At 50.2% G+C, this 24,638-nt stretch overlaps 8 protein-coding genes across 8 annotated transcripts; 4 read left to right on the plus strand and 4 right to left on the minus strand.

The window, feature by feature from the left end:
• Window positions 1-222: 222 nt before the first annotated feature.
• Window positions 223-1,491, minus strand: V8C40DRAFT_283693 (FAD/NAD(P)-binding domain-containing protein; the record flags this gene model as incomplete). Its single annotated transcript, XM_083222011.1, has 1 exon — window positions 223-1,491. One exon carries the CDS (start codon window positions 1,489-1,491, stop codon window positions 223-225), a length of 1,269 nt encoding a protein of 422 aa, XP_083068138.1.
• Window positions 1,492-2,079: 588 nt separating this feature from the next.
• Window positions 2,080-4,420, minus strand: V8C40DRAFT_277978 (uncharacterized protein; the record flags this gene model as incomplete). Its single annotated transcript, XM_083221015.1, has 2 exons — window positions 2,080-3,726; window positions 3,791-4,420. The coding sequence occupies 2 exons, from the start codon at window positions 4,418-4,420 to the stop codon at window positions 2,080-2,082; spliced, it is 2,277 nt and encodes a 758-aa protein (XP_083068139.1).
• Window positions 4,421-4,563: 143 nt separating this feature from the next.
• On the minus strand, window positions 4,564-5,689 carry V8C40DRAFT_257430 (acyl-CoA N-acyltransferase). The gene is made up of 2 exons (XM_083218497.1): window positions 5,147-5,689; window positions 4,564-5,047 (listed from the first exon to the last, which is right to left on the minus strand). Exons 1-2 carry the CDS (start codon window positions 5,553-5,555, stop codon window positions 4,824-4,826), a joined length of 633 nt encoding a protein of 210 aa, XP_083068140.1. The 5' UTR covers window positions 5,556-5,689; the 3' UTR covers window positions 4,564-4,823.
• A 1,029-nt stretch (window positions 5,690-6,718) lies between these two features.
• V8C40DRAFT_283705 (Zn(II)2Cys6 transcription factor) lies at window positions 6,719-9,298 on the plus strand. Its single transcript, XM_083222012.1, has 3 exons — window positions 6,719-8,004; window positions 8,109-8,389; window positions 8,457-9,298. The coding sequence occupies exons 1-3, from the start codon at window positions 7,133-7,135 to the stop codon at window positions 9,278-9,280; spliced, it is 1,977 nt and encodes a 658-aa protein (XP_083068141.1). The 5' UTR covers window positions 6,719-7,132; the 3' UTR covers window positions 9,281-9,298.
• A 2,053-nt stretch (window positions 9,299-11,351) lies between these two features.
• Window positions 11,352-15,484, plus strand: V8C40DRAFT_283708 (uncharacterized protein; the record flags this gene model as incomplete). The annotated part of the gene is made up of 6 exons (XM_083222013.1): window positions 11,352-11,420; window positions 11,486-11,818; window positions 11,893-12,005; window positions 12,374-12,510; window positions 12,588-12,678; window positions 12,759-15,484. 6 exons carry the CDS (start codon window positions 11,352-11,354, stop codon window positions 14,980-14,982), a joined length of 2,967 nt encoding a protein of 988 aa, XP_083068142.1. The 3' UTR covers window positions 14,983-15,484.
• A 777-nt stretch (window positions 15,485-16,261) lies between these two features.
• Window positions 16,262-19,091, plus strand: V8C40DRAFT_270687 (peptidase family M1-domain-containing protein; the record flags this gene model as incomplete). Its single annotated transcript, XM_083220207.1, has 3 exons — window positions 16,262-16,509; window positions 16,599-18,537; window positions 18,618-19,091. 3 exons carry the CDS (start codon window positions 16,262-16,264, stop codon window positions 19,089-19,091), a joined length of 2,661 nt encoding a protein of 886 aa, XP_083068143.1.
• Window positions 19,092-19,173: 82 nt separating this feature from the next.
• Window positions 19,174-21,065, minus strand: V8C40DRAFT_257438 (MFS transporter). The gene is made up of 4 exons (XM_083218498.1): window positions 20,696-21,065; window positions 20,041-20,615; window positions 19,624-19,944; window positions 19,174-19,538 (listed from the first exon to the last, which is right to left on the minus strand). The coding sequence occupies exons 1-4, from the start codon at window positions 20,992-20,994 to the stop codon at window positions 19,372-19,374; spliced, it is 1,362 nt and encodes a 453-aa protein (XP_083068144.1). The 5' UTR covers window positions 20,995-21,065; the 3' UTR covers window positions 19,174-19,371.
• A 231-nt stretch (window positions 21,066-21,296) lies between these two features.
• On the plus strand, window positions 21,297-24,606 carry V8C40DRAFT_257440 (AMP deaminase). Its single transcript, XM_083218499.1, has 4 exons — window positions 21,297-21,477; window positions 21,667-22,814; window positions 22,868-23,988; window positions 24,067-24,606. The coding sequence occupies exons 2-4, from the start codon at window positions 21,756-21,758 to the stop codon at window positions 24,377-24,379; spliced, it is 2,493 nt and encodes an 830-aa protein (XP_083068145.1). The 5' UTR covers window positions 21,297-21,477; window positions 21,667-21,755; the 3' UTR covers window positions 24,380-24,606.
• The last annotated feature ends 32 nt before the right edge of the window (window positions 24,607-24,638 follow it).

Here is a 24,638-nt window from a genome sequence, read left to right on the forward strand (position 1 = left end):
ATAGAATTTAACAATACCTTAGAAGAAGACAAATATGAGAAGCCTTTGTAGCCAGCAGAAGTACATATGATCAAGTAGTATAAAGATAATAAATTAAACTGAAATATAGAGATATTAAATGCTAGATAGGGTTGTGATACTGGAGTAGTGTGTTTGCCAAGACCTTCACCATGCAATTTACATAGCCAGTATTAAAGGCTCATAAGAAAACAAGTCGATCGATCAACTTCTCATCAGTCCGTCGTAGTTGGGAAGCGTCCACTTCACATTCTCCTTCAGGATCCAGTTTCCGACAACATTCAGTCTCAAGAAAGCAGCTATCCCCAAAAGCAAGTTGACGAGCGCAATAGTAAATGGCGACTCCGGCATCTTGTTCCAAAAGATGGTGTCGTCACCCACTCCGTGCGTTACCTGGTCGATGAACGGCCGGAACTTGTCATCATAACTCTTGAACGCCACGTCAAGTCCATCAGTAGGCTTGCCTCCCTCCTTTGCCTTTCCGCAGTGACGGCTAATTTCTCCAGCGAGGACGTAAGCTCCTACGAGACCGGAAGTTGTTCCCATGCCGGTGAGTGGCGAAGGACAGTATGCGGCATCACCACAAAGGGCGACATTGCCGTTGAACCAAGAATCGAGCTTCACAAGACCCAGGCGCTCGCAATAGAAGTTCTCCGAGTCAAACATGTCTCGAATGATGTCTTTTGACTGCCATCCGGCGTCGGTGAAAATCTCCGCTAGCGCCTTCTTCTGTTCTTCAATACCGTCACGGTGGGCCTTCTTCATTCGAACAGAGGTCGTGTTGCAAGGGAGGTATATCTGGATCTCCTCTGGATTGTGCCTTCGTGTCATGATGGCTCGCCTTTTAGTCGCCAGGTAGAACGTTGAGTTGTATTCTTCTCCCTCTTGAATAGGACGAGGAATCGTAAAGTATGCCGTATATGCACCCTTCACTGGGCGTAATGCGTCTTGGACACCAGGGCCCAGCATGAGCTTGCGAGTGTTTGAGCCCATGCCGTCAGCACCAACCAAGACGTCAAATTGTTCTGTGTTGCCATCGGTGAAATGAACTTCAACGCCATCGTTCTTTTGCTTGAAGCTGTCAATGGAGATTCCAAATAGGAAAGTGACCTTGTCTTTTATCACGTCGTACATAATACGACACAGGTCACCTCTCATGATCTCATATTCAGTAGTGAAGCTCTGCACCCCCTTGCCTGAATTGTTCACTCCGAAGTAGGCTCGCTGTCTGTTGGAGCTATCGACGACAGCGAATCCTTGTTCTGGCACGGCCTTGGCACGAAAAGCTTGGTCGAGTCCCATCAACTTCAAGACTTCGACTCCAGGACCTCGGAGATCGACTTGAAGACCAGTCGTTCGAAGCTCAGGATAACGTTCAACGACAGTGACGTTGTGGCCCAACTTGGAGAGCCAGTAGGCGAGGGCATTTCCGGTGATGCCAGCACCGCTGATTAACACTTTCATTTGTGCCATTGGTGTTGATAGGTTGATGGTGATGCTAGAGTTCTGTAGAATTGGTATCGATGTTCTTGTTGGGTTCTTGAAGTGTATGAGTTGTGGTGATGAGATTGAAGTTGAGAGGAGATGATGCTAACAAACTTCTTAAGTTTAGATGAGGGCGATATGTAAGGGATATATATATATCTTACTCGTATACGTCGAACTGCTGGTCTCGGTATATTGAAGCCGTAAATCTCTGCCGCGCGATATATCCGCCCGCTACCGTTTCGGCCGAGGGGGCGATCACAGTGTAAATGGGGCATCGCATAATAGTTCAATTAATGGCCCCTTTAAACATTTTCTATACAATAGCTTGTGATTCCGCCACTCATTCGAGTGGGTTAAGTTGTGCATGAAACGTGTTACATCTGGTCTCTCAAAATAGTAATTATAACCGCTGCGTTATATCTGCGTAACCATCGTGACATCACGCGACCATTGGTCTTGTACAAAGAGGAGAGAAGTTGTACAATTTTCAGTTGCAAATATACATCATTGGCATGTTACAAGCATGCCAAGTCGATCCTAATAAGTCCTTGACTTTCTGGAGACTTCAGGAGTTCAAGAAAAACCTGTTTCCGCCAAGAAGAAGTCCATGTCAAAATCCAATCCATATGTGTAGTCATCCCTTTCACCAATGATAGATTCGACATCCGGCGTAGGTATTGACAGAGAAGTGGTACCCAGACGATTCTGCAACAGTTCCAGACACAACGAAATGCTATCCCTCGCACCCTTCGCAACACGCCCTTCGCCAGATATGCCTTCTTCCGTGGATTCCGCTTGAGCCGTGATCATGCATAAGAACATGTGGCTCTTGACATTTGTTTCTCCTTGCCGGATCCGCTCTAACGATTGGGAGGTCATTTCTGCTATAGCCTTCTTGAGCGGATTTATGTAATGTGAGTTGCGGTGTAATGCTCCGTCGAGATACTGGGTTTCGACTTGGGCGAGAAGCTCGAGACTAATTATGCTTGTGGCATATCGGATACCCTCTTTGAACAATCCTCCTCCAATCGCCATAAGATTGAAGAATCCTTCATCTGGCTCAGGAGATGCTATGGTCATGGCGGTGTCTATGCTAACCTTGAGTGAATAATGGAATAACGGGTTCACCCGCGCTTTATTAGCAAAGGGACAATGGAGCGGAATCAAGAAACGGCGTAAAAGGTAGTCGAGTAAATTCTGATGAAAGGGGGTGACGCCAGATGCTTTGTTTTCTCTTGCAAAGGTATTCCACTGACGACAAGTTTGGAGAATATCCGCGCTCAAGTCAAGCACATCTAGATAAGACAGCTCGGAGTTTAGGCCATTCAGGAGACTGAGTATTCGAAGGCGCGTTGGCAGCGAGTCCAGGAGGATGATCTGCATAGATGTCCCGGTAAAGGTTTCCTTGGGGTGAGGCTTCAGTTCAGTGGCTGATTCTCCTATCTCGTTATCATTACTATTAGCCGGCGGCTCAGTATCAAATTCATCGAAAGAGATCCTTGAAGGCAATGCCGAATCGAGAGACGATTGGACCACTAGTTCCAGGATTGTGGCCCATAAGCGCCTACGCAGCTGCGCCTGCAATACGGACATAGGAGGGAGATGTTTGGGGTCCCGATGCAAACCAATCTGCATCGCCCGGTGGATGAGCGACCCTGACGAAACCCAAATGAACTCCCCTCCGATGGAAAAGACTTGCCGAGCAAGCATCACCAAACAATGTATCTGCAGCCCGGAGATGTTGAGACGGTCCTTTTCCAGTGGCCCAGAAAGCCAAGTTTCAGCTGCGTATATCCATTGATGCACCATTTGGCGAAGTCCGGAATCGGATTCCACATGCGGAGCCAAACTGGACCCTATGGCAATCACGAGAAGCACCTGGAGGCGTAGTATGCCTGAAGCAGTCTCGGGGCTACTCCAAAATCTCTCGTATACTCTCCAAAAGGTGGGCTCGTGTAAAATCCGATGTGTTGACTCAAATGATTGGAAATACAAGGCTGCCATCTTGTCTGCCACTTGACGGGAAGGGGGCGTCAGATCAAAATTCAGCGATGAAAGGCATCTACTAGGCCGTCCAATCTTGAGGGTTCTAGCTACGCTTTTGCACTTCTGGAGCAAGCCGCTGGTCTCGACGATCAGAGCTCTGGTTTCAGCGCTCTTAAACGAGTTGATGTCTCCAAAACCGCAGATTGCTCCGTAGCAGGAGATGATGGGTTCAAACTACACAGCAACATGTGAGCATCCCGAAAATGTACAATGTGCAAGCTGAAGCTGTAGACTGTACCTCTTTAGCTATGCCAACCCAGTGGCTCCATCTCATAATTCTTGTTTTATTCAAGATGATTTGGGCGTCCGGCATACCCGACTCACCAGCGAGGACATCTCTGCCGGCTTGGGATATATCGTGTACGGGAACATGTACAAGGGACCGCTCAAGTCTCCGTACCCGCTCCCTGAGATGATGGAGCTCGGGATCCACGAACCGGGGGCGAGTCGGATTTTGGATCTCATTTGCACCTGGTGTATTCGACAAGTCATTTGGCCCGAGCGTCGATGCAGCAGCATTGAGTGTCTCGTTTTCTCGGCCGCCATGATCTGATGCCGTCCTATTACTCGTACTCGTAGTGACGTTACAAGTAGTACTCATAGTATGCCTGATTGGGTCGACATGTGACAAAGGCGAGGCTGGTTGGACAGCTGGAGGGCTTGGCACCGAGGAGCTGGATATTCGGCGAGTTTGCCGATGCCTGGCTCCGGGCTTCTCCTGATGGATCCTGTAGTTGCACTGTGTCTCGGTCGAGACGCAGCGGCCGCAAGGGTTACTTCGGTCACACTTGAGCTTGCGCCGCCGACATTCAAGACATGAGAGCGCGGGTCTCCGGCGGCGGTAAGGTTCGTGTTGCTGTTGGTTCATGGCTTGGGAGTTGTCTCGGCGGTATCGCAAAAAGCAAATATTCGGTGGTGGGCTGGAGTCACATCAAGGGATACAGCACTTGGATGGAGCAATGCAAGGGACATTGAGACATGGCGATGTAAGGGGGGAGGGAGTATTGAGATTTGAAAAAGCGAGGCTCGGCCAACTCGGACATGGGTGCGTGAATATGCCGAGGACAGCCACAAGCTCTCGGCCGACAGATTTTAATGATGTTTCTTAGCGCCGCCCAGTGCCGACTGCGATCTAAAGTGTCAATTTTACTAGGGGAATAATTTCCGTGTTTCCTTTGCACCATGTCTTGTGAGAGGTCGGGTGGAATATTCGTGCTCGTAGCTGCTTGTCGTGTGCTCATACTCGTACAGTACTTGTCATGTGCAGATCATCATTTGCCGTGTCTAAGTATCATGGAGGTGTGCAGAACTCCAAATATTGGCACCGTCCTCACCTCCTCAAAGCCCGTCTTGTCGTACAGCGTCTTCCCGGCAGGCGTCGCCAGCAAATAGCAATCCTTTCCTTCGCTCGCCGCCCGGCTGATGCCCCAGTCCAAAAGGATCTTCCCGATCCCCTTCCGCTGCTGCTGCGGGTCCACCCCGAGGTAATCAAGATCTTGTGAGCCGGGAAAAGCTCCTGTTAGCTACCCGTTTTGGGCAATTTCGGATAAGGGACACGGAGAATTTCCCCAGGGGGAGGGCAGAAAAAACTTACGCCAGACGTCCTTGATGCCTCTTTCTCCGAACATCTCCTGGTGGTCGGCTGAAACGATAGCGCGGAGCTCTGCATACGCCTCCTGGTCGAACGAGGGTGGCGGCAGTTGTTGAGCGGCAGACCGGGGTTGATTGGCCGCCTGCGATTGTCCGTATACATCCCACAGAGCAAAGCCCACCACCTGGTCGTTTAGAGAGTCGTCGACAGCCACGACTATGATGGCGTCTGTGGAACTCAGGCTTGCCGTCTTTTTGGCATATCGCCAGGAATAGGCTTCGCCCTCTCCAGCGAGCCGAGCAGGAAATAGCCGGGCTGCAATGGCATCTGTTTCCGGGTGAAAGGCCGCCGAAGCTATACGAGCAATGGCGGGGATGTCGTCTTCCGTAGACTCACGCACGCGTATCGTCATGTTGATGAGACCGTTAGGGACCGTAATGAGTAGCAAAAGGAGCAAAGTATCGAATACAATCCACCTACAAGATCAAGATACAGGCACGAGTATACATATCGTTCTGACTCTAGCGAGGGGGTGGTGGATGTGCCGACGCTAAGCTCGCCCAATATGTCAAATGTCAACCAAAGGGCGGAGAAGGTGGATTTCTTTGTCATCACTCGCAGTCATGGAGATTCCGACGAATGTGAAGTTGTTGATCATGGAGATGAATAGAATTTTGGTGTTTTGAGTATTACATGCTGTTTAAATTGTCATTGGTCAAGCGCTGATGATCTTTCCCTCAAAGTTATTTTGACTGGTGTTGTAAGCCATGGACGTTAGACAACAAATCATGGTCTCTAGGTAGAGGTAATGTTCAGGATATCGATAGTATGAGATCCAATTAATTCCCGAGAGTTGTAAGATGGGAATCTTTCTCGGCTCTATTGCAAAGTAAATCCTGGATGCCAAGTATTTTCCCCCGGTTTATTGGAGGTCTAGGGTATGAGGAATCACACCGCAGCGTGATGAAGCTTTAAAAATCCCATCAACATGAGTAAACTCCTAACACAACGCCTTACTAAGCGGGAAAATGACCTGGACTAAGCGGTCGCCACGGCTCTAGCACGGCACCATCTAAATTTGAGATCCATTCACTCAAAACTTTTACGTAGATCAGATATCCATTCAGTGTCTCTTCGCAACAAAGGGGCATGTGGACGAACAAATATGGCGGCTTCTGTATCGTGGTCATGTAATCTAGGTTTATGCAAGGGTCAAAATGAACAAGCTATATGATCACATTCGTGTTTTCCAGAAGGTACCAAGACTTTAGTTAAAGTTGGGCTATAAAACTTCGTCAATGTGGGAGCACTCATTGAAACCAATGCAGGGCCAAGTTTACGGTGCTTACAGGCGGATACCGAAAGATTCCTGTCAGGCCGATTAGCGTCGAAATGATTCATTACAGCTCTCTCCCATTGGCCAAGAAATTCCTTGCGGAAACGCGAGATGTCCGCCCTCACGCCATATCTTGTTCATAAGCTGAGCTTTCGTTACCTTGAGTATCTATATCCGATACAAGTCGGATATACAAGACAAAAGGATTTTCTCAATTCTTTCTCAATTCCTCTCGTACCGTCATCTATCTCATGATTTTTATCTTTAGAAAGAGGTAGAATCTTGATGGAACCGAATTGACCAGCAGAAAACCAGATGGCATTGACACCAAGTCGGAGTCCACCATAGACTGCAGAATCCCGTACACCACGACAACCCTGATATGGATCATTTACCAAATTCAGTTAGCAACCCGGAATTTAGCTTCCATTGATCATTCAGGCACTCGTGCTTTAGGAAAATCTCTTTACACGATATACCAGCATCCGGTCGGGTCGGATCTAGAGTTCTGGGAGGACTGTGGACACCTGAGATGACTGGCGGTTCTCAAGAGACTGCAGCGGATGAGCCAACCTGTCTTCTAACATCACCTGAAGAGCTAATTCACAGAAGTTCAATTTCCCTTGAGAGGCTCAAGGACTCGTCACTTCAAGATGCAAAAGAATGCCTGCCTCTCATGCCGTACTTCCAAGCTTCGTTGCTCGTTGGAGACGTTCGCCGAGCATAACAAGTGTAAGCGCTGCTTCATCACCAACAACGAGTGCGTTTTCAAGACTGTTGCGCCAAGACAGAGGAGGAAGCGCACCGATACGCGCGTCACAGCTTTAGAACAACGCCTCGCGGAGCTGCAGGCCTCAATAGACTCGCAAAAGTTGAGACAGTACGACAATGGCATAGTGCGCACCACAACCAGCAGGAGTGTTCTCCAGGCACCGCCGCCAATATCTCAAGTTGTTAATGCTAGTGGGACTGCAGCGCTAGTTGAAGACAGAAAGTGGCTATCTCAAGAGCAAGAGGACAAACTGGTGAATAATTGTCACTTGCAGTCGTCGCTGGAGACGGTGCTTGCCTCGAATCTACTGTCAACAGGCAAAGCCATAGCTCTACTCAACGACTTCGTCAACAACGTCCTCACTCAGTATCCAATCGTGGCATTTTCTAGTCACGAAACTTTTGGCTGGCTGAGGAGACGGCAGTCTACTTTACTCCTCGCAGTCATCACTGCAGCATGCAGAGCATCTGATCCAGTCCTCTTTCGAAAGCTTCATCTCCAATTACGAGGTGACCTATCAGAGCAGGTCATGGTCCGTGGGCACAAGTCTGTTGAGCTGGTCCAAGCCATTCTGGTAATGGTGGAGTGGTACGTCACACCCGACGACATGGTGCAATTGAACTTTTACACATGGATCCAGGTTGCAGGCCTGATGGTGCGTGAATTGGGCCTCTGGCCGTGGAGCGAGGAGATTTCACCCGTGGAGCATACCACCGCTGAGTGGCGCACATCATTTGCTGCCTATCTGACCATGTCGATGTAAGCGACCTGTTGCATCCCTTTATTTTCCTTCTCCTTTGAGATGTGTATTCGCCTCAACGGAGACATTATGGAAAGATTGCTGACCCGACGGATAGTGCCGCTGTTAGCCTCCGTCGACCCATGTCAATGGTTTGGACTGAAAGTATGCGGAAGGGTTTGGATGCTTTTGACAAGAACAGTGTGGACGACAATGACAAACGATTGGTTGCGTGGGTGCGGCTGCAGATGATAGCAGAGGGCGTCGAAGCATTGAGAATCAGGGTATCATTGGCACAGCCTGGAGCGGATGCTGCAAGTCCTGTCGATCAACATACTATCTCGTCACTGGAGAGCCGCTTTGCAAGATGGAGAGATGCTGCTCAACCTGTACTGAATGGTAAGAGGCTTGGGCTCCCTGCCTGGAGTGGCTTGTTTCTTTTAGCTAACAAGTACACACATGACAGGCTCACTCCGGATGCATTTCTTTTACTGCCGCGTCAAGTTTTACGAGCTAGCCGTCACATGCAGTCCAACACGGTCAACAACACACACAGGGACGCAACCACCGGCCTTGGCAGCTGTTAGGGATATGGCCTACATCCGAGCCATCATGTCTCTCATACAGTCTAGTCATTCAGCTCTGGATACCCTGGTACTTTTCGACATTGCAACGTATCGCCGCTGTCCCACCGTCACCAGCATCCGGGCACTTTATGCACTGCAGGAGATTATCACAGTATGGAAGTCGGTATATCATCAACGGGGGTATCTATCCGAGTTTGTGAACGAGGAGGTGCTGGCACTCTCGTTCTACGCCAGGCAGACGGAAGAGTTCTTTAAGCAGGCAACAGGGACAGAGGGATTCGGCATTCCAAAAATGGCACTCAACGCGCTGGCCAATGTCTTGCTGTCTCTCGGAGATATGAAGAGTCACAAAAGACAGCACCGGGTGCAGCAGCCGGAACCTGTTGGCCAAGAAAAGCAGCAGGGACCAGGCAGAGCGCCACGTCGGATGGCCAATGACCTGGACGTAATCTTAATTATTGACCTGGGCAACATCCAGGCGCCATCTGCGGAGCAGGTCCAGGTCCAGGGTCAGGGCCAAGAACGGGAGCAAGACCGGGACTGGGATGATGTGCGATCGGATACAACACTAGAGTGGCCGCCTACGTCTACTGCCAATGACGGGTTCAGCGTTACGCTGGGAGATGTGCTTTTGGCACCAGAATTAGAAGCCATGACGGCTCCAGATTCGGTAATTGACCCGGGCTGGTTATTGTCAGAGTGACGGTGAGTGTGTCGATCTGGTTGATCCATGCAACTGCTGTACATGCGAGATGGGAATATGCACGCAGTATGCAGTGATGTTCTGATGAGGAATGGTTACGAGCACGGAGTACAGTAATGAGACAGATTTTGTTAGCCGACGAATCAGACCCTGTCCATCATTTCGTTTCCATTTTCCTGTCTTTTTTTAACGGCGACGATAGTGGTGTTGAAGAGTTAGTTCCCCGGTCACAAAGTCAAACCCGGCAAACAGACTAATGCAGCGCAGACAAGGATGCTGCTCTTTGAAGTGAGGCTGGAAAAAAAGGAAGGCAAGGGAAGATGTCACGACGGAGGTTCGTTATTGGCCAGCCTAGGTTCTTGTTGTTTGATTTGGTGCTCTTGTTTCAAATGATTGACGCTCTTCTCACCGGCTTTGCACGACACCCCGGATGAGAAAAAAAAAAAAAAAAAAAGACAGCCACAACTGCCGGTTTGTCTGTGTCACCAGCACCGCAGATTAAAGTGAAGCGGTCATGGCGTATGGCCCGTGCTGTACATGTACTTGGAGTCTTTTTTGGATGCAGGAGAATGCGGTAGAGGAGGTTATAGTAATCCCCTGACCAGCCAACTGCATTAAAAAAGGAGTATTCGTGATGCTGATGATGTAGTGTTGGAATACACGTATCGGGAGCGCAGCAGATGAGAGGCTCTTATAGAGTACATGTACGTGTTAATGTGCATATGCTAGATCCCCTTTGTAGGTAACTGGTACACAGAATAGCAGGTGCCGCGCTACGGGATGCCGCGGTTCACGATACCACAACGGCAAGCATCGCCAATCTCAATCTAACCGTTGCGACCCTCCCGCCGGGTACGAGATTTTAGCGTGGGCGGCATGGCGGGCATGGCCAACAATGCAAAGAAACAAACAAACCGATGGTGCCGGAGTGGCTGCGGCTGAGGGCAGGGGTGGCATTTCCACTGTATACAAGGACAAGGGTCGGGATCTGGCTTCAGGCTTTTGTTTCTTTGTCTGGACGGACGGGAGGACCTAGGCTGGGACTGAGACAGAGGGTACTCGTACAACTACGTACTAATGTAGCTAGAGGTTCTGGTCGGGTGTGTCTTGGACGCCTTTTCTGGACGCCTTGAGATGTGCTTGAGTGCTAAACGGTTCATTCATTCATCCCCTTTCTCTCGTTTGGGGGTTTTCAGCTAAGCTAGTAGTAGCATCTCGTGCATTAGTATACGTGAAACGCTGAGAGAGAGAGAGCTCAAAACATTCTAGGCTGTCAGTATCCAGATACACTAATGTGCTTTATCCTCATCTGGTCTGAACTGCATGCAACAGGATTGCCTCGGCGGATCTCAGCTCATGACTCGAGGCTCTTCCCCTCTAGCGACGGACAGATCCCGAACCATCTCCACGACGCCCAATCTTGCGTGTGTTAAGACTGAGATGCTCTCACACTCATTGTCAGGTATTCCCGGTTCTCGGGTCTCGTACACAGTGTTTCTTTTACCCTGCGCACATGCGCTAAAATCCATCTACGCATCCACGCCCCACCGACATGGGGTACCTAACGGTCACTAAGCCATCTTCAGACCTGCCTGAGACTTCCGCAGCCAATCACAGCTCTTTTAACTCCACTGCGAAATCGCCGCTAATGCACCACGTGATTGCGCCATTCCCTTTCGGACAGCTCCCGCCGTGCCTGCTCAAGCTTGGTCTTGCTCAGTGCTCTCAGCTCCACTGAGGGCCGCTGTCTCTCCTCTACCGTTTCGAGATGGACAGCAGCTCGGCCTTCTGCACCGTTGGATCGTCGCCTTGGCAGCTGGGAGCACCAAAAAGTGCCTTTTTCCATCGTCATTTTCTCTGCTTTTCTCCCTTTCTTTATCCTCTTCTTTATCCTCTTCTTTATCCTCATATCTCCCCCTATTTTTTTTCTCTCTCTTGACTGTTTCGATACCGGATTTACGTATATATAACCTTCGCTACCATCTCTTCTCCTTGATTTCCCACAACCACACGAAAAAGACAGTTGGAGAGAGGGTTTCAACGAGCCAAAAAAAAGGGGAGGATTACGAACATGGACCAGTCTGTCACTCCCCAGCGGTTCAAATATTCGTGCACCGAATGCCAAAGAAGGAAACAAAAAGTACGCCTCGAATCAAGACGCCCAGCAGTTCTGGATACCTTATATTGACCTCTTCTGCCGTCCAGTGCAATAAAATCTTCCCTTGTGTACACTGCAAGTCGCGCGGAGTCCAACGCAATTGCATCTTCAAAGAAAAGCCGGCGAAACCAGCTAATCCACCACCACAAGTGAGCGGTGCTACTACCAGCAAGACAGCCGCTGGAGTCGGAGCTTCCAAGAAACGGTATCGCGGCAGCAGCGAAGACTCCAACTCCGAAAGTGACTCTGACGCAGATAATGGCAACGGAGAACTTGATTCCGCTGGACAGAATGGCGTCGCGGTAGACTCGGGTCACCCAGGTCCCCTGGTACCTGAGCAGTCTGGTGGTCCACTTACGCAGCTTTCCCCCAATACACAGGTAAGGCCCCTTGTTGAACATCAGATTGACTAGTGGAGGAAAATTCATATTTATGCGTAAATTCTCCTTTCCAGACGAGACAACCCCGACCTCGACGCAACAAGCAGTATTCCATTTCGGCTGCAGCCTGCCACGAACTTCGCACTGCTCTCGCCATCATTCCAGAAGACCGGAATCACCTGGGTAAGTCTGCTGTCAGGGCGACCAATTTCCTCTTTCCATCCCGGACTTATGTTACAACGTTCTCTTTCGACTGACCAGACGCTGCGATTGCCCATTCATAGATACTCTCATACTGAGCTTTTTCCAAAACGTAAACCCGCACTATGGCATGATTCACAAAACCGATTTTAGCAGGGAGTACAATCGTTGGTGGAAAAAAAGGTCCAGAAATAAACCGCTGCCAATTCCATGGACATGTCTGTTACTGATGATGTGCGCGTGCGCCTGTCAGCATTTACCTGTCGACATACAGAAGAAACTCGCGAAAATGCTCGGTCCTAGTTGCCAGGAGTGTACCGAGTCTTTTCACTATACGGCGCGCTATCTCTACAGCGCCATGCCTCCCGGTCATTACCATAAGAACAATGTCTTGTGGCTCTTGCATTCGACGTATTGGTACAAAGCCGAGGCCATGTTTGTTGAGACCTGTCATATTTTCTATACAGCCGTTCGTGAAGCCCAGGAACTCGGTATGTTGTTTCCGTAGCTCAAGTCCTCCATAGTGCTAATAGCCACTGACCTTGTCTGTATTCTCGACTCTTAACAGGATTCGATACCGAACGAGATGCAAATGACGTACCCAACTTTGAGCTCGAAATACGGCGGAGAGCTTGGTGCGTAATCGACTCGTGGGACTGGTGAGTTTTCTGCAGACCTTTCTCTTGCTTTGGATGCGTAACACGTGCAATTGAGACGTTGTAACTGACGTATTTTCCAGGCAAATAGCTTCCGGATTGTCTCGAGATACAATGGTCGATCACAGCACGTGTAATGCGAAACGCCCATCATTGACATTGGAACCGGACGGAGAATTCTCTCCTTTGATGCATATGAATATGCAGTCAGATCTAATCCACAAATTAGCCGGCCGCTTCCCTTGCCCGGCCCAAATCAAGACACGCAGCGACGTCATGGAATATAAAGGCATGATTGACGAGTGGATGCAAAATTTCCCACCAATCTTTGCATTGACAAACCCGGACACGTCAAACGACAAGAAACAAGCCTGGATCGAGTATCACCGCCACTACAACTACACCATGGGATATATGATGGTCCTGAATCCATTTCGGCCGCATATGGCGCTGCCATATACCGACAAGTCTTCTGCAGAGGAGCTAGAGCTTCGTAGGATTGCGGTTGATCTGACCCTGCTGCTAGTTCAAGTCCTAGACAACTGGCTAAAGTTTCTCACCTTTCGGGACGGGCGATTTCATTTCATCATCTTTTCTCTTGTTGACGCCGCGACTGTGATGAGCAACATGGTACTCAACGACGAAGCCCAGACGCTTCCTCGCCGAGACGATGTTTACCGCGCTATCAAGACTACTCTAGTCCTTCAGAGGAAGCTCTACTTCCTGTCAGCCTCTGCCAAGCTAGGGTTCAGAATTGTTCAGAGAATCGTTAGGCACCTATTTCGCTCGACACCGACAGAATACTTGGACTCATTGGAGAATGGTAGTCATGATGACACAAATAACGATGACACGCAGCTGGTTCTATCAGCTGCACCAGATCAAGCTTCCAGTGGTGCTCTGATGAATGTTCAAAACATTGACCCTGAAGTTCCTGTGAGCCCTAAATTGTGGTGGGATCTACCGATCACTGAGGTCCCTGCCCCGGTGTCCGATGCTAGAACTGGATCACAACTTGCTACTTATGCTGATTATGAAACACCCAGTTATAATCATGCTGCGACCGTGGGGCCTGACGGAAATATGGACAACATAAGTCCACACATGATCTCTAAAGACCAGGCAAATACGTCTTCCCAAGATACTTTAGCTATACCCGCGACATTTGGCTCTACTGATGCCACGGCATCTACTACTGATACTGAACCTGCGTCTGTGGAATACCCATCATCAACATCTCTACCCTCAGTGTCATCTGCATCTCCAAGCTATGTTACGGCCTTGACCCCTGAAAGTACTGCAGATACAGCCACTCATGTTGAATCTACGTCATCTGGGCACGCCCCCGTTTCACCGTCAGTCTATGTTTCCGCCGCATCTCCAAATGTTGTTACGGCCCCGTCTTTAGGGCCCATCACATCTGCGTCTCCGAACTATATTGCAACGACGCCCGTTTACTTTGGGCCTGTCTCAACTGGTCAAGTCTCCGATGCGCCGCTGAGCATTATTTCCGATGTTTCTATGCCCTTGGACAATACTGTTGATGGGTCTTTGCCGTGGAGCAATATTGTTAATGGGTCTTTGCCGTTGAACAACATGGCTGGTGCGCCTTTGAACGGCGCCCTAGATTATTCTGCATTCTATGCTGCAGGCGCATCTCCGACTTATAATGCTGCCATGCCAACTTATATTGACCCTGCATTCCTCTCGACACTTAGCCCATCTAGAGCTTCTGAGTACATGCTGGCTGCCTCTATGCCTAATGTCGAGCCTATTGCCGAACTAACACCTACATCTATTTCTCCAATCTTTCCGGACACTACCACTCACGACACTTTCACGCCGCATCTTCCTTGGCCAGATTATAATGGTGCAGGACTGTATACCACACATAAGTCTCATGAACCTTCTGTGGAACATGACATTACCGCGACATTCAATGCGCCCTCGACTTATGCTACTCCCGTTCCATACAGCTCTCCGGAAGGCCATGCAAGCACTGAACACAGTTTGAATCCTCCAACAGGATACGACACGCCTTCCTCTGTTTTCTTTACGACCACTAATACCACTTCTGATATTTACACGTCACCTTCGGAGGGCTATGCTTCTCCGGAGAGTCATGGTGCGCCAGGGGATCATACCAGTTCAACATCCGCGGGAACAGCTTTACTTTACTCAGATGAGGATTATAATGCCCATACGGTTTCCACGGTGTATGAGACTCCGGAGTCTTATCACACTGCGCCATCTTATGCTACGCCTAAGAATAATTCTAGATCTCCTGATGTCCAGCCGCCCGTTTGAACTTGTACATATTGACGGGACACATGAGCATGCATTATGGATTGGCTGATCCTGACGCGGGCTCCATCGGCGTTATGGCATGGTGTATATCATTGCGTACATCTCATTTTGTTTTTTCTTGCATTTTCTCGGCGCCATCTTGAGTTTGACTGATCAAGGTCTGGATATGTACATTTCTTTTGTAATAGTGAGCTCGGCTGGGCCTGGGAGGAGATTGGATGCCTTTTGTACACTACCTTAATAACCCAGATGATTTGACTGCATACACACATACCTTACCCAGCAATAGCATATATAGAATGTCAATGACATACACATGTCCTCCACTGAGTCTTGTGATTTTTATACGTATACATGTACTTTACCCACTTCCACTCTGTCCTGTGTAATTGAAACAAACGCCGTTAGCCTTAATCTCATTGCGTCAAACCGGAGCATCTTTCCCTTTGCGTATCGTGTTAAGGAGCAAGGGCAAAAGTCCCCGTTCCATTGAGACAGCGAAAGTGGCCTGTTTGCCTCTCTGCCCCACCAAATCCATGGATCTTTTGTGATCTTCATGGTTAATCCTCGGAGTTGACCTTCCAACCCGGCCCGGACTGAAATTTTCGGGACATTCTTGTGTGAGCTGCTGTTTGCATTGCATAGCCGTGCGCAGCCGCCGTCTGCAGATGTCCAGTGACAATTGAGCTATTGAGCTTATCAAGGTGAGGTTGGGTGTCAATAAGAAGCAAAAGCACGGACAGAAACGCAAAAACCACCACCAGAGTGCATAGCGTCCATCATTCCCATTCCAAGTTCCGGTACGCATTGAACTCACCACTGCTGAAACAACCACCCTAAGTACATAACCTACAGCAACAGCATGGGGTGGCTGCAGCCTCTCCGGGCCGCCCAAAGGTCCCCCCGCCACTCATTGATGCTGCGGCCGACCCCGCCATTCAAGCTGGAGGGGCTCTCAAGGTCCAGGTCCAGGAGCTCCTCGGGCTGGTGTGTCGCCTGTCGTGCTTCTACTTCTGCTTCTGCTTCGTCTCCCTCCTCTTCTGCTTTTTATACACCGTCACCGCCTTCTCTTCGCAAAAGGCCACTCTCTTCTTCTCTTTCATTCTCCAACTCTTCTTCATTCTCCTCACTTTCTTCTTCTCCTCATTCCCCCGTTTCTTCTTCCCTCTGCTTCTCTTCCTTCTCACCGTCGTCGTCGTCGTCGTCGTTCCCGCGCCTTCGTCTTGCTCGACGCCCTCCTGTTGCTCCGACTCCCTCGTCTGCTCGCTTCTGCTCCGCCATGTGTCGATCCAGAGCTGGTCTCGAGGGCTCGGCCTCGGCCGCCGTCCAGGGCCGCGAGCTGCTACCCGCCAACGTGATCCCTCGTCACTACCATCTGACGGTCGAGCCCGACTTTGAGAAGCTGACGTACAACGGTACTGTCGTCATCGACCTTGACGTGGCCGAGAACTCCAACTCCATCTCCCTCCACACTCTCGAGCTGGATATCCATGGCGCAAAGCTCTCCTCTGGTGGCCAGGCCGTTAGGTGAGAATCCTGTCCTTCTGCCATTGCGCAGCTCCATTCATTACAAAGACAATCAGATGTGCTAACGGTTACGCGTGCCGTCTTCACAGTGCCACGCCTGCCATTACCTACGATGAGAATACCCAAGTGACCAAGTTCGACCTTGGCGGCTCCCACACTCTCACCAAGGATACCAAGGTGCAGCTGGAAATCGAATTCACCGGCCAGCTCAACGACAAGATGGCGGGCTTTTACCGCTCTACATACAAGAGACCAGATGGTACCGAGGGTATCCTGGCCAGCACTCAGATGGAGCCCACCGATGCCCGCAGAGCATTCCCCTGCTTTGACGAGCCAGCTCTCAAGGCCAAGTTCACCGTCACGCTCGTTGCTGACAAGAACTTGACATGCTTGAGCAACATGGACGTTGCCTCCGAAACTGAAGTCCAGTCCAAGATTACCGGTGGCACCAGAAAGGCTGTCCACTTCAACCCCTCACCTCTCATGTCCACCTATCTCGTCGCCTTCGTTGTCGGCGAGCTCAACTACATTGAGTCGCGAGACTTCCGAGTCCCCGTCCGAGTCTATGCTCCTCCCGGCCAGGATATCGAGCACGGACGCTTCTCTGTCGACCTTGCTGCCAAGACTCTTGCTTTCTACGAAAAGGCTTTCGGTGTCGACTTCCCCCTGCCCAAGATGGATCAAGTCGCCATTCCCGACTTTGCTCAGGGAGCCATGGAGAACTGGGGTCTAGTCACTTATCGAGTTGTCGATTTGATGCTGGACGAGAAGGCGAGCGGCGCCGCCACCAAGCAGCGCGTGGCTGAGGTTGTTCAGCACGAGCTGGCACACCAGTGGTTCGGTAACTTGGTCACCATGGACTGGTGGGAGGGTCTCTGGCTCAACGAAGGCTTCGCCACCTGGGCTTCGTGGTATTCCTGCAACATCTTTTACCCCGAGTGGCGCGTTTGGCAGACATATGTCACGGATGATTTGCAGTCTGCTCTGTCGCTCGACTCCCTCCGAAGCAGCCACCCGATCGAGGTGCCCGTCAAGCGTGCTGACGAGATTAACCAAATTTTCGATGCCATTTCCTACTCCAAGGGATCCTGTGTGCTCCGCATGATCTCCACATACCTTGGAGAGGACAAGTTCTTGGAGGGTGTCCGCAAGTACTTGAACAAGTACGCCTATGGAAACACTCAGACCAGCGACCTATGGGACTCGTTGGCCGAGGTTAGCGGCAAGCCTGTCCACGAAGTCATGACTGCTTGGACCAAGAAGGTCGGATACCCAGTCCTCACTGTCACCGAGAAGGAAGGCGAGAACTCTATCCACGTGAAGCAGAACCGCTTCCTCCGTACCGGTGACGTGAAGCCCGAGGAAGACACCACCCTGTACCCTGTCTTCTTGGGTCTCAAGACCAAGGATGGTGTTGATGAGACTATTGCTTTGAAGGAGCGAGAGCAAGAATTCAAGGTGTCCAGCACCGACTTCTTCAAGCTCAATGCCAACCACACTGGAATCTACCGAACGCTCTACTCGCCTAGCCGCTTGGAGAAGCTGGGCAAGGCCGCAAAAGAAGGTCTTTTGTCCACGGAGGACAGGACCGGCATGATTGCAGATGCTGCCGCCCTCTCCAGCTCTGGCTACGGAAAGACGTCTGGCGTCCTCAACCTTCTCAAGGGATTTGACGCTGAGACGGAGTTTGTCGTGTGGAATGAGATCATCTCTCGAATTGGATCGATTCAAGCTGCCTGGCTGTTTGAAGACCAAGCTGTTCGGGACGGTGTCCGAGCATTCTTGAGAGAGATTGTCAGCTCAAAGGCCCATGAGCTTGGCTGGGAGTTTTCCGACTCGGACGGTCACGTTGAGCAGCAGTTCAAGGCCACACTCTTTGGCAGCGCTGGCTTGAGCGGCGACGAGAAGATCATTTCAGCCTCCAAGGAAATGTTTGCCAAGTTCATGGCTGGCGATAAGTCGGCGATTCACCCCAACATTCGCAAGAGCGTCTTTGCAATCGCCCTCAAGTTTGGCGGCAAGGAAGAAGTAAGTTTTTGACCTCATCCTCCCCGAGCAGTAGGGGATATGCATAGATACGGAATTGTACTGACACTATCTGCGCGTAGTATGACCAAATCATTGGACTGTACCATTCTTCGACCAACAGCGATGAGCGCAACACCTGTCTCCGATCTCTGGGCCGAGCCAAGGACCCCGAGCTTATCAAGAGGACCCTGGCCCTGTTGCTGAACGGCGAGGTCAAGGACCAAGACATTTACATGCCTGCTGCTGGCCTGCGCACCCACCCCGAGGGTATCGAAGCCCTGTTTACTTGGATGACGGAGAACTGGGAGGAGCTCTACAAGCGACACCCACCTACCCTGCCCATGCTCAGCTCCATGGTGTCACTGCTGACATCCGGCTTCACCAAGCCAGAGCAGCTGGCCCGCGTCGAGAAGTTCTTTAGCGACAAGAACAACAACGGTTACGACCAGTCGCTTGCACAGAGCAAGGACGCGATCCGATCCAAGATTTCCTGGTTGGAGAGAGACCGCCAGGACGTGGCAGACTGGGTCAAGACCAATGGATATTCGAAGTAGGTGGGCTCACTCCTATTTGAAGGGATATATCACGGGAATGGAAGTAAATGAAATAAAAAGAGAACGGGACAAGGAATTTTGGCCGGTCTTTGAGCATATGATACCAGTTTACCATTGCTAATACACCGTGATGAAGATATATGTTGCCGTATAAGTTGTGACGTGTTGTCTGCATAAAAACTAAAACTGCTCGTCTGAGAATTTGTGTACATGCCTGTGTCCAAAGTATATAAAACAGCTAAATCATAATATGCCGAACACTTGCCTACTCAAAACGCAATCATTCTTTTAAAGTGACGTTTGGAAGAAGCCACCAGCATACGCCGCCTCCGACAATCAAGGCGGTCACAATTGGTTGCAGAACCTGAACACCAGCACTAGTTGCAATGAGGCCGGTGAATGAGGGAAAGATGGCGGCACCAGCTTGTGCCAGAACAAAGATGAGGCCTGTTTCACACCAATTGTAAGCAACCCACTCTCAAGTCTTGTCCGTATAGGTACTTTGAAGGGGAAAAAGAAGAGGGAAACCTACCCAGTCCCGTAGACTGAACCTTTCTCGGGATAATCTTGGCCGACACCCTCATCCCCGTGGCAAAATAGGGACCGAAGAAGAAGCCCATGAGGGCGTACGCGGTGGCGCTGGCGACGAGGTTGGGGAGCAGCCAGAAGAGCAGCTGGAGGACGAGGGTGGCGCAGGAGTAGAGGAGGATCATGCGCTGCTCGCCGAAGCGGAATGTTGGCTCGGCGAGGAGGGTGCGGCCGAGGACGACGCCGGCCCAGAAGCCGGTGGGGACGTAGCCGACTTGGGAGAGTTTGCCGTGGCGGTGTTGGGTGAGGTATTCGACGACCCATCCTGTGTTGATTGTGTTAGTTGGTTGTGTTAGTTGATGTGTTGTGGAGGGAGGATGGATGGATGGGCAGAGTTGAGTGAGAGGAAGAAGATTCATACCTCCTGAGGTGGACCAGGCACCCGACTGGAAAAAGTAAAAGGCGCTCATGAGCCAGACATTCTTTAGTTTCAAGAGTTGTCCTACTTCCTCCAATGCCTCCTTGTTGCGTCTCTCCTCACGCTGTGCCTCTGCAGACTGTGATTTCATCAGGAAGAGGGTATCTCTAAACGCCAGAGCAACCGCAATCAGATTCAAAGCAGAAGTCCCGAGCGTCACGTAGTACACCGTTCTCCAACCCCCTTCACGGTCTTCCTCAGCAGTAGCAATAGCGGTCGAGATCAGCGGCCCGACGAGGCCCCCGAGCGCATACATGGCGTGGATAAAGCTCAGCCAGCGATGCGAATCCCGGACCGCGCTGACGTACGTGTTGGAGTGCGTGTCCTGGAAGGCCATACCCAGGGCCTGGAAGAAGAAGGTGGAGAAGAAGAGGGAGTAGGGGGCCCATGGACGGAGGCATTGGGCAAAGACTTGGAAGATTGCGCCGATGAAGAGGAGCTTGCCGAGGTGGAGGTGGGCTGCGAGGAAGGGGTTTGTGAGGGCTGCGAGGAGCCATCCTGCGAAGATGGCGGCGTAGCTGGTGATCATTTATTTTAGATGAGAGTTTTGTATAACAGATGATAGAAGAGGAGTTAATTGGAGTTGGAGTGGACTTACATGATGGCGATGTGACCTGTGCCTATGGCAAACGCGTCAAGAATGTGCGGCACCAATGGGCCGAGAGTTGCTGAATCCAGACCGGCGCAGAAGAATGAGTAACCGGAGACTAGGATTTTGAAGATGGGTAGAGGGGGTTGAGACTCGGATGTCTCTCCGCCTGTTTCTGGATCTGCGACGGCATTGGAAGAAGATTGTCTGGGCTGAGTTTCATGGACGATGGTTTCTAGCTCGATGGGAGCTGAGGAGGAGGATTGCGGCGGGTCTACGGTTACGGTGACTGTTTTGGTGCTGGACATTTTGACTGTAGTCGATGCAATTGATTTTGAAAAACAATGTTTTCGATCCAATTCAATTCAAACCATCCCATGTCAACCCAATTCATTCACCGGCCGGCGTGAGACTCATTCACGCATATACGACTGATACGGCTTGATCCCTGATTGCTGCATATCCCCGCTTATAGGCACCCTCCGTGGCTCACCTGCGGCTTCGGTGGCGGCCGGCCGAAGCGGATCCCGGAGCGGCTCTTGTGTGTCATTAGTTCAGTGTTTATTATACTTTTGACTCATTTTTTTTTTCTTTAGTAGGACTTTCTGGAGTATAAAGAGCTGGGAGATGTCGCTCTTCTTTGGGGAGATTTCCAAAACTTAAAAAAGGTTTCGCAGATTGGCGACTCCATTGTGCTACTACTGCTCTTGCCCGTTGTTATTTTGTTTTAACCTCTATTTATCAGATATCTTTTGTTATAACTCCATTGAAACCATCCTCTATCTGCTCTGGTACGTGGAGCTCTTTTTCTCTTTGGTCTTCTTTTCTTTTTTCCGTTTTGTTTTGTGGAGGTTTCGCACTCTATCCAAAGCCTGTTTTTAGCTGTTGTCTTACGTCAACAATATGCCTCAGAAATGTCGTCAGCCGTTCATAGTTGTAATCTGTATCAAATAAACATCGATTGACGCCAAATTCTTTAGAAAGCAAGGAGAAAAAAACCTACTATCCATCACCATTTCAGCCGTAAAATAAAAGGCTGCGGTGATTGGGTCATTACCCTCCTCCCAAAATGTGTTCTCATCACAGAGACAGAGAAGAGAGTGACAGAGAAAATACCCCTCAGCCGCCCGAGACTCCTCAAGATGGCGTGCTTCCAAGAGATATTCCTCACCGCACTACCTTTTACGACTCGGTCGTTGAGCGGCAAATGTCCCAGGCTGATGCCAAGCTGTTCTATCAGCGAAGCCAGCTAGACGGCTCCGGTGCTGCGGACGCTGTGTCATCCTCGTATAATGACCCCGTCGCAGCTCTGGCATCAAGCGGTGGTCTCGAATATGAGGGCGACTCTGCGCTGCCCGAGTCTTTTGGCAAAGCCTCTATGTCGGGGCTCGACAACGCTAGACTCGCAGCTGAAGCCTCTAGAGGAATCTCCAATATCAACTTCCTCGACCCTCAGCCACAGGTGACGGCAGAGTTGAGCTCTATTTCCAAGAGCATCCAAGACATTATCGCGCTAAGGCAAAAATACATGGCTCTCTCGCTGCAGCGATATGGCGATGATCCTAGAAATAGTCCCGACTGGCAGATTTATCCCCCAGGAGACAAGCCTGGAGATAGCTTCGACATGGAGCATGTCCTGCCATTGCCTTCAAAGGACGACGGCATGACGTTCAAGCTGAGCGATGCTGGTGTCTATGAGGTCTTTGAGGGTGCCGATTCCGAAGCACCCGCTTTCCAGATCCCAACCATCAGGCAGTTCTACATGGACCTGGACAGCATCCTTACCGCCTCGTCAGATGGACCAAGCAAGAGCTTTGCCTTCCGCCGCCTCCAATACCTCGAAGGCAAATTCAACCTGTACGCACTTCTAAACGAGTATCAGGAAACCGCCGACAGCAAAAAGGTGCCTCACAGAGACTTTTATAATGTCCGAAAAGTAGACACTCACGTGCACCACTCGGCGTCCATGAATCAGAAGCACCTGCTACGCTTTATCAAGAGCAGGATGAAGAAGAACCCTGATGAAGTTGTCTTGTTCCGTGACGGGAAGCACTTGACGCTTGCCGAGGTGTTTGCTAGTATTAATCTTACGGCGTATGACTTGAGCATTGACACGCTTGATATGCACGTATGTTATCCACGACTTGTTAATGATAACGTTGTGAGCTGACCTGAAAACAGGCCCACGTGGACTCTTTCCACCGATTTGACAAGTTCAACCTTAAATACAATCCTGTTGGAGAATCTCGACTCCGAGAAATCTTCTTGAAGACGGACAACCTAATCAAGGGCCGATATCTAGCCGAGCTCACCAAGGAAGTCATTTCTGATCTCGAAGCCAGCAAGTACCAAATGGCTGAGTGGCGTCTATCCATCTATGGTAAATCACTAGATGAATGGGACAAACTAGCAGCCTGGGTCGTCGACAACAAGCTGTTTTCGCAAAACGTCCGCTGGCTCATCCAGATTCCTCGGCTATATGATGTTTACAAGGATAACGGCCTAATGGAGTCGTTTGATCAAGTCGTTACCAACGTCTTCCAGCCACTATTTGAAGTGACAAAGGACCCCTCCAGTCACCCGAAGCTGCACATCTTTCTCCAGCGCGTCGTCGGTCTCGACAGCGTCGACGACGAGAGTAAGATTGAGAGGCGCCTGTACAGGAAGTTTCCCGTTCCAAAGGAGTGGAACACGAAACAAAATCCGCCATACAACTACTGGATCTACTATCTCTTCGCTAACATGGCGTCTCTCAATTCTTGGCGCAAGAAGCGTGGCTTCAACACTCTCATCCTGCGGCCTCACTGTGCTGAAGCTGGAGACCCGGAGCATTTGGCCGTCGCGACGCTTTGCTGCCACAGCATCAGCCACGGAGTGTTGCTCAGAAAGGTCCCGTTGCTGCAGTATGTGTTTTACCTTGAACAGATCGGGGTGGCCATGTCGCCGTTGAGCAACAATGCCCTGTTCCTGTCATATGACCGCAATCCGTTCCCTCAATACTTCAAACGAGGTCTCAACGTGTCCCTCTCAACCGACGATCCTCTGCAGTTTGCATACACAAAGGAGCCTCTGATGGAGGAATACGCTGTTGCCGCGCAAATCTACAAGCTCAGTCCGACGGATATGTGCGAGCTTGCCAAGAACTCGGTTAAGCAGAGCGGTTACGAGGCGGCTGTTAAGGCGCAGTGGCTGGGGCCCTGCTTTGACAAGCCTGGCAGAGAAGGAAACACAATGGCCAAGACGAACGTTCCTGACCGGAGAGAGGAGTTTAGGTATTCTACCTTGTTGACGGAGCGAGAGGTGTAAGTGTCTTTCTTCTTTTCTTATTATTGTTATAAGAATATCTTGCTGATTATATTTATTAAATTGCTGCTGTACAGACTAAGCCGATACGCTGCATTTGATCCAAATCCTGAGAAGAAGAGCATCAGTGGCGAATTGACCTCAAAATCGTCAATTGGAAACCTTCCCTCCTCTGGTGCGACAGAAGCTGCATCAAGCATCACGAGTCCAACATCAGAAGCATCATCTCTTCGAAAGACGCCCAGTTCAGCTGCAGATGTGCACATTTCTGGAAATGATCCGATGATATTTCCCGGAATTCTGAGTCGGGATACTAGTCGCCGCAATCTGACCAAGGTTGATAGCTGGGGTATTCAGTCTACTGAGCTTCCCAGCCCGGGGACTGATTGAGGTGCATCTACGGTTTCGTTAGGGAATGGGATCTGGTTTTAAATTCTTTCAAAATTGCGTTTTGATATGATACATGTAGGAAATATTTCAGGCCTAGTACTAAACGTACTTTGTTTCCTGTGACGAGATAATACGGAGCGCGGCTCAACACGCGCCCTCTCACGCCGTCTTAATAGATTGTACTCCATATAGATGAAACACAAAAACAAAAGCGCTTCAGAGCACAATACCTATTTTCCACTATATCCAATTAATCCCA

The sequence above is a fragment of the Trichoderma camerunense genome, assembly GCF_050948025.1.
Source record: "Trichoderma camerunense strain CBS 138272 chromosome Unknown V8C40scaffold_24, whole genome shotgun sequence".
NCBI lineage: Eukaryota > Fungi > Ascomycota > Sordariomycetes > Hypocreales > Hypocreaceae > Trichoderma > Trichoderma camerunense.

What these genes read in the sequence shown, in the direction of transcription:
- V8C40DRAFT_257430 (XM_083218497.1), bottom strand. Translation starts at nt 5,555, where the DNA reads ATGACGATACGCGTGCGTGAGTCTACGGAAGACGACATCCCCGCCATT. An exon ending in AGGCATCAAGGACGTCTGGC is followed by an intron (nt 5,048 to 5,146) that starts GTAAGTTTTTTC and finishes CCGGCTCACAAG; the next exon opens with ATCTTGATTACCTCGGGGTG.
- V8C40DRAFT_283705 (XM_083222012.1), top strand. Translation starts at nt 7,133, where the DNA reads ATGCAAAAGAATGCCTGCCTCTCATGCCGTACTTCCAAGCTTCGTTGC. An exon ending in TTTGCTGCCTATCTGACCAT is followed by an intron (nt 8,005 to 8,108) that starts GTCGATGTAAGC and finishes CCCGACGGATAG; the next exon opens with TGCCGCTGTTAGCCTCCGTC. An exon ending in TGCTCAACCTGTACTGAATG is followed by an intron (nt 8,390 to 8,456) that starts GTAAGAGGCTTG and finishes CACACATGACAG; the next exon opens with GCTCACTCCGGATGCATTTC.
- V8C40DRAFT_257438 (XM_083218498.1), bottom strand. Translation starts at nt 20,994, where the DNA reads ATGTCCAGCACCAAAACAGTCACCGTAACCGTAGACCCGCCGCAATCC. An exon ending in TGCCTGGTCCACCTCAGGAG is followed by an intron (nt 19,945 to 20,040) that starts GTATGAATCTTC and finishes CAATCAACACAG; the next exon opens with GATGGGTCGTCGAATACCTC. An exon ending in GGTTCAGTCTACGGGACTGG is followed by an intron (nt 19,539 to 19,623) that starts GTAGGTTTCCCT and finishes GGTGTGAAACAG; the next exon opens with GCCTCATCTTTGTTCTGGCA.
- V8C40DRAFT_257440 (XM_083218499.1), top strand. Translation starts at nt 21,756, where the DNA reads ATGTGTTCTCATCACAGAGACAGAGAAGAGAGTGACAGAGAAAATACC. An exon ending in TTGACACGCTTGATATGCAC is followed by an intron (nt 22,815 to 22,867) that starts GTATGTTATCCA and finishes ACCTGAAAACAG; the next exon opens with GCCCACGTGGACTCTTTCCA. An exon ending in TTGTTGACGGAGCGAGAGGT is followed by an intron (nt 23,989 to 24,066) that starts GTAAGTGTCTTT and finishes GCTGCTGTACAG; the next exon opens with ACTAAGCCGATACGCTGCAT.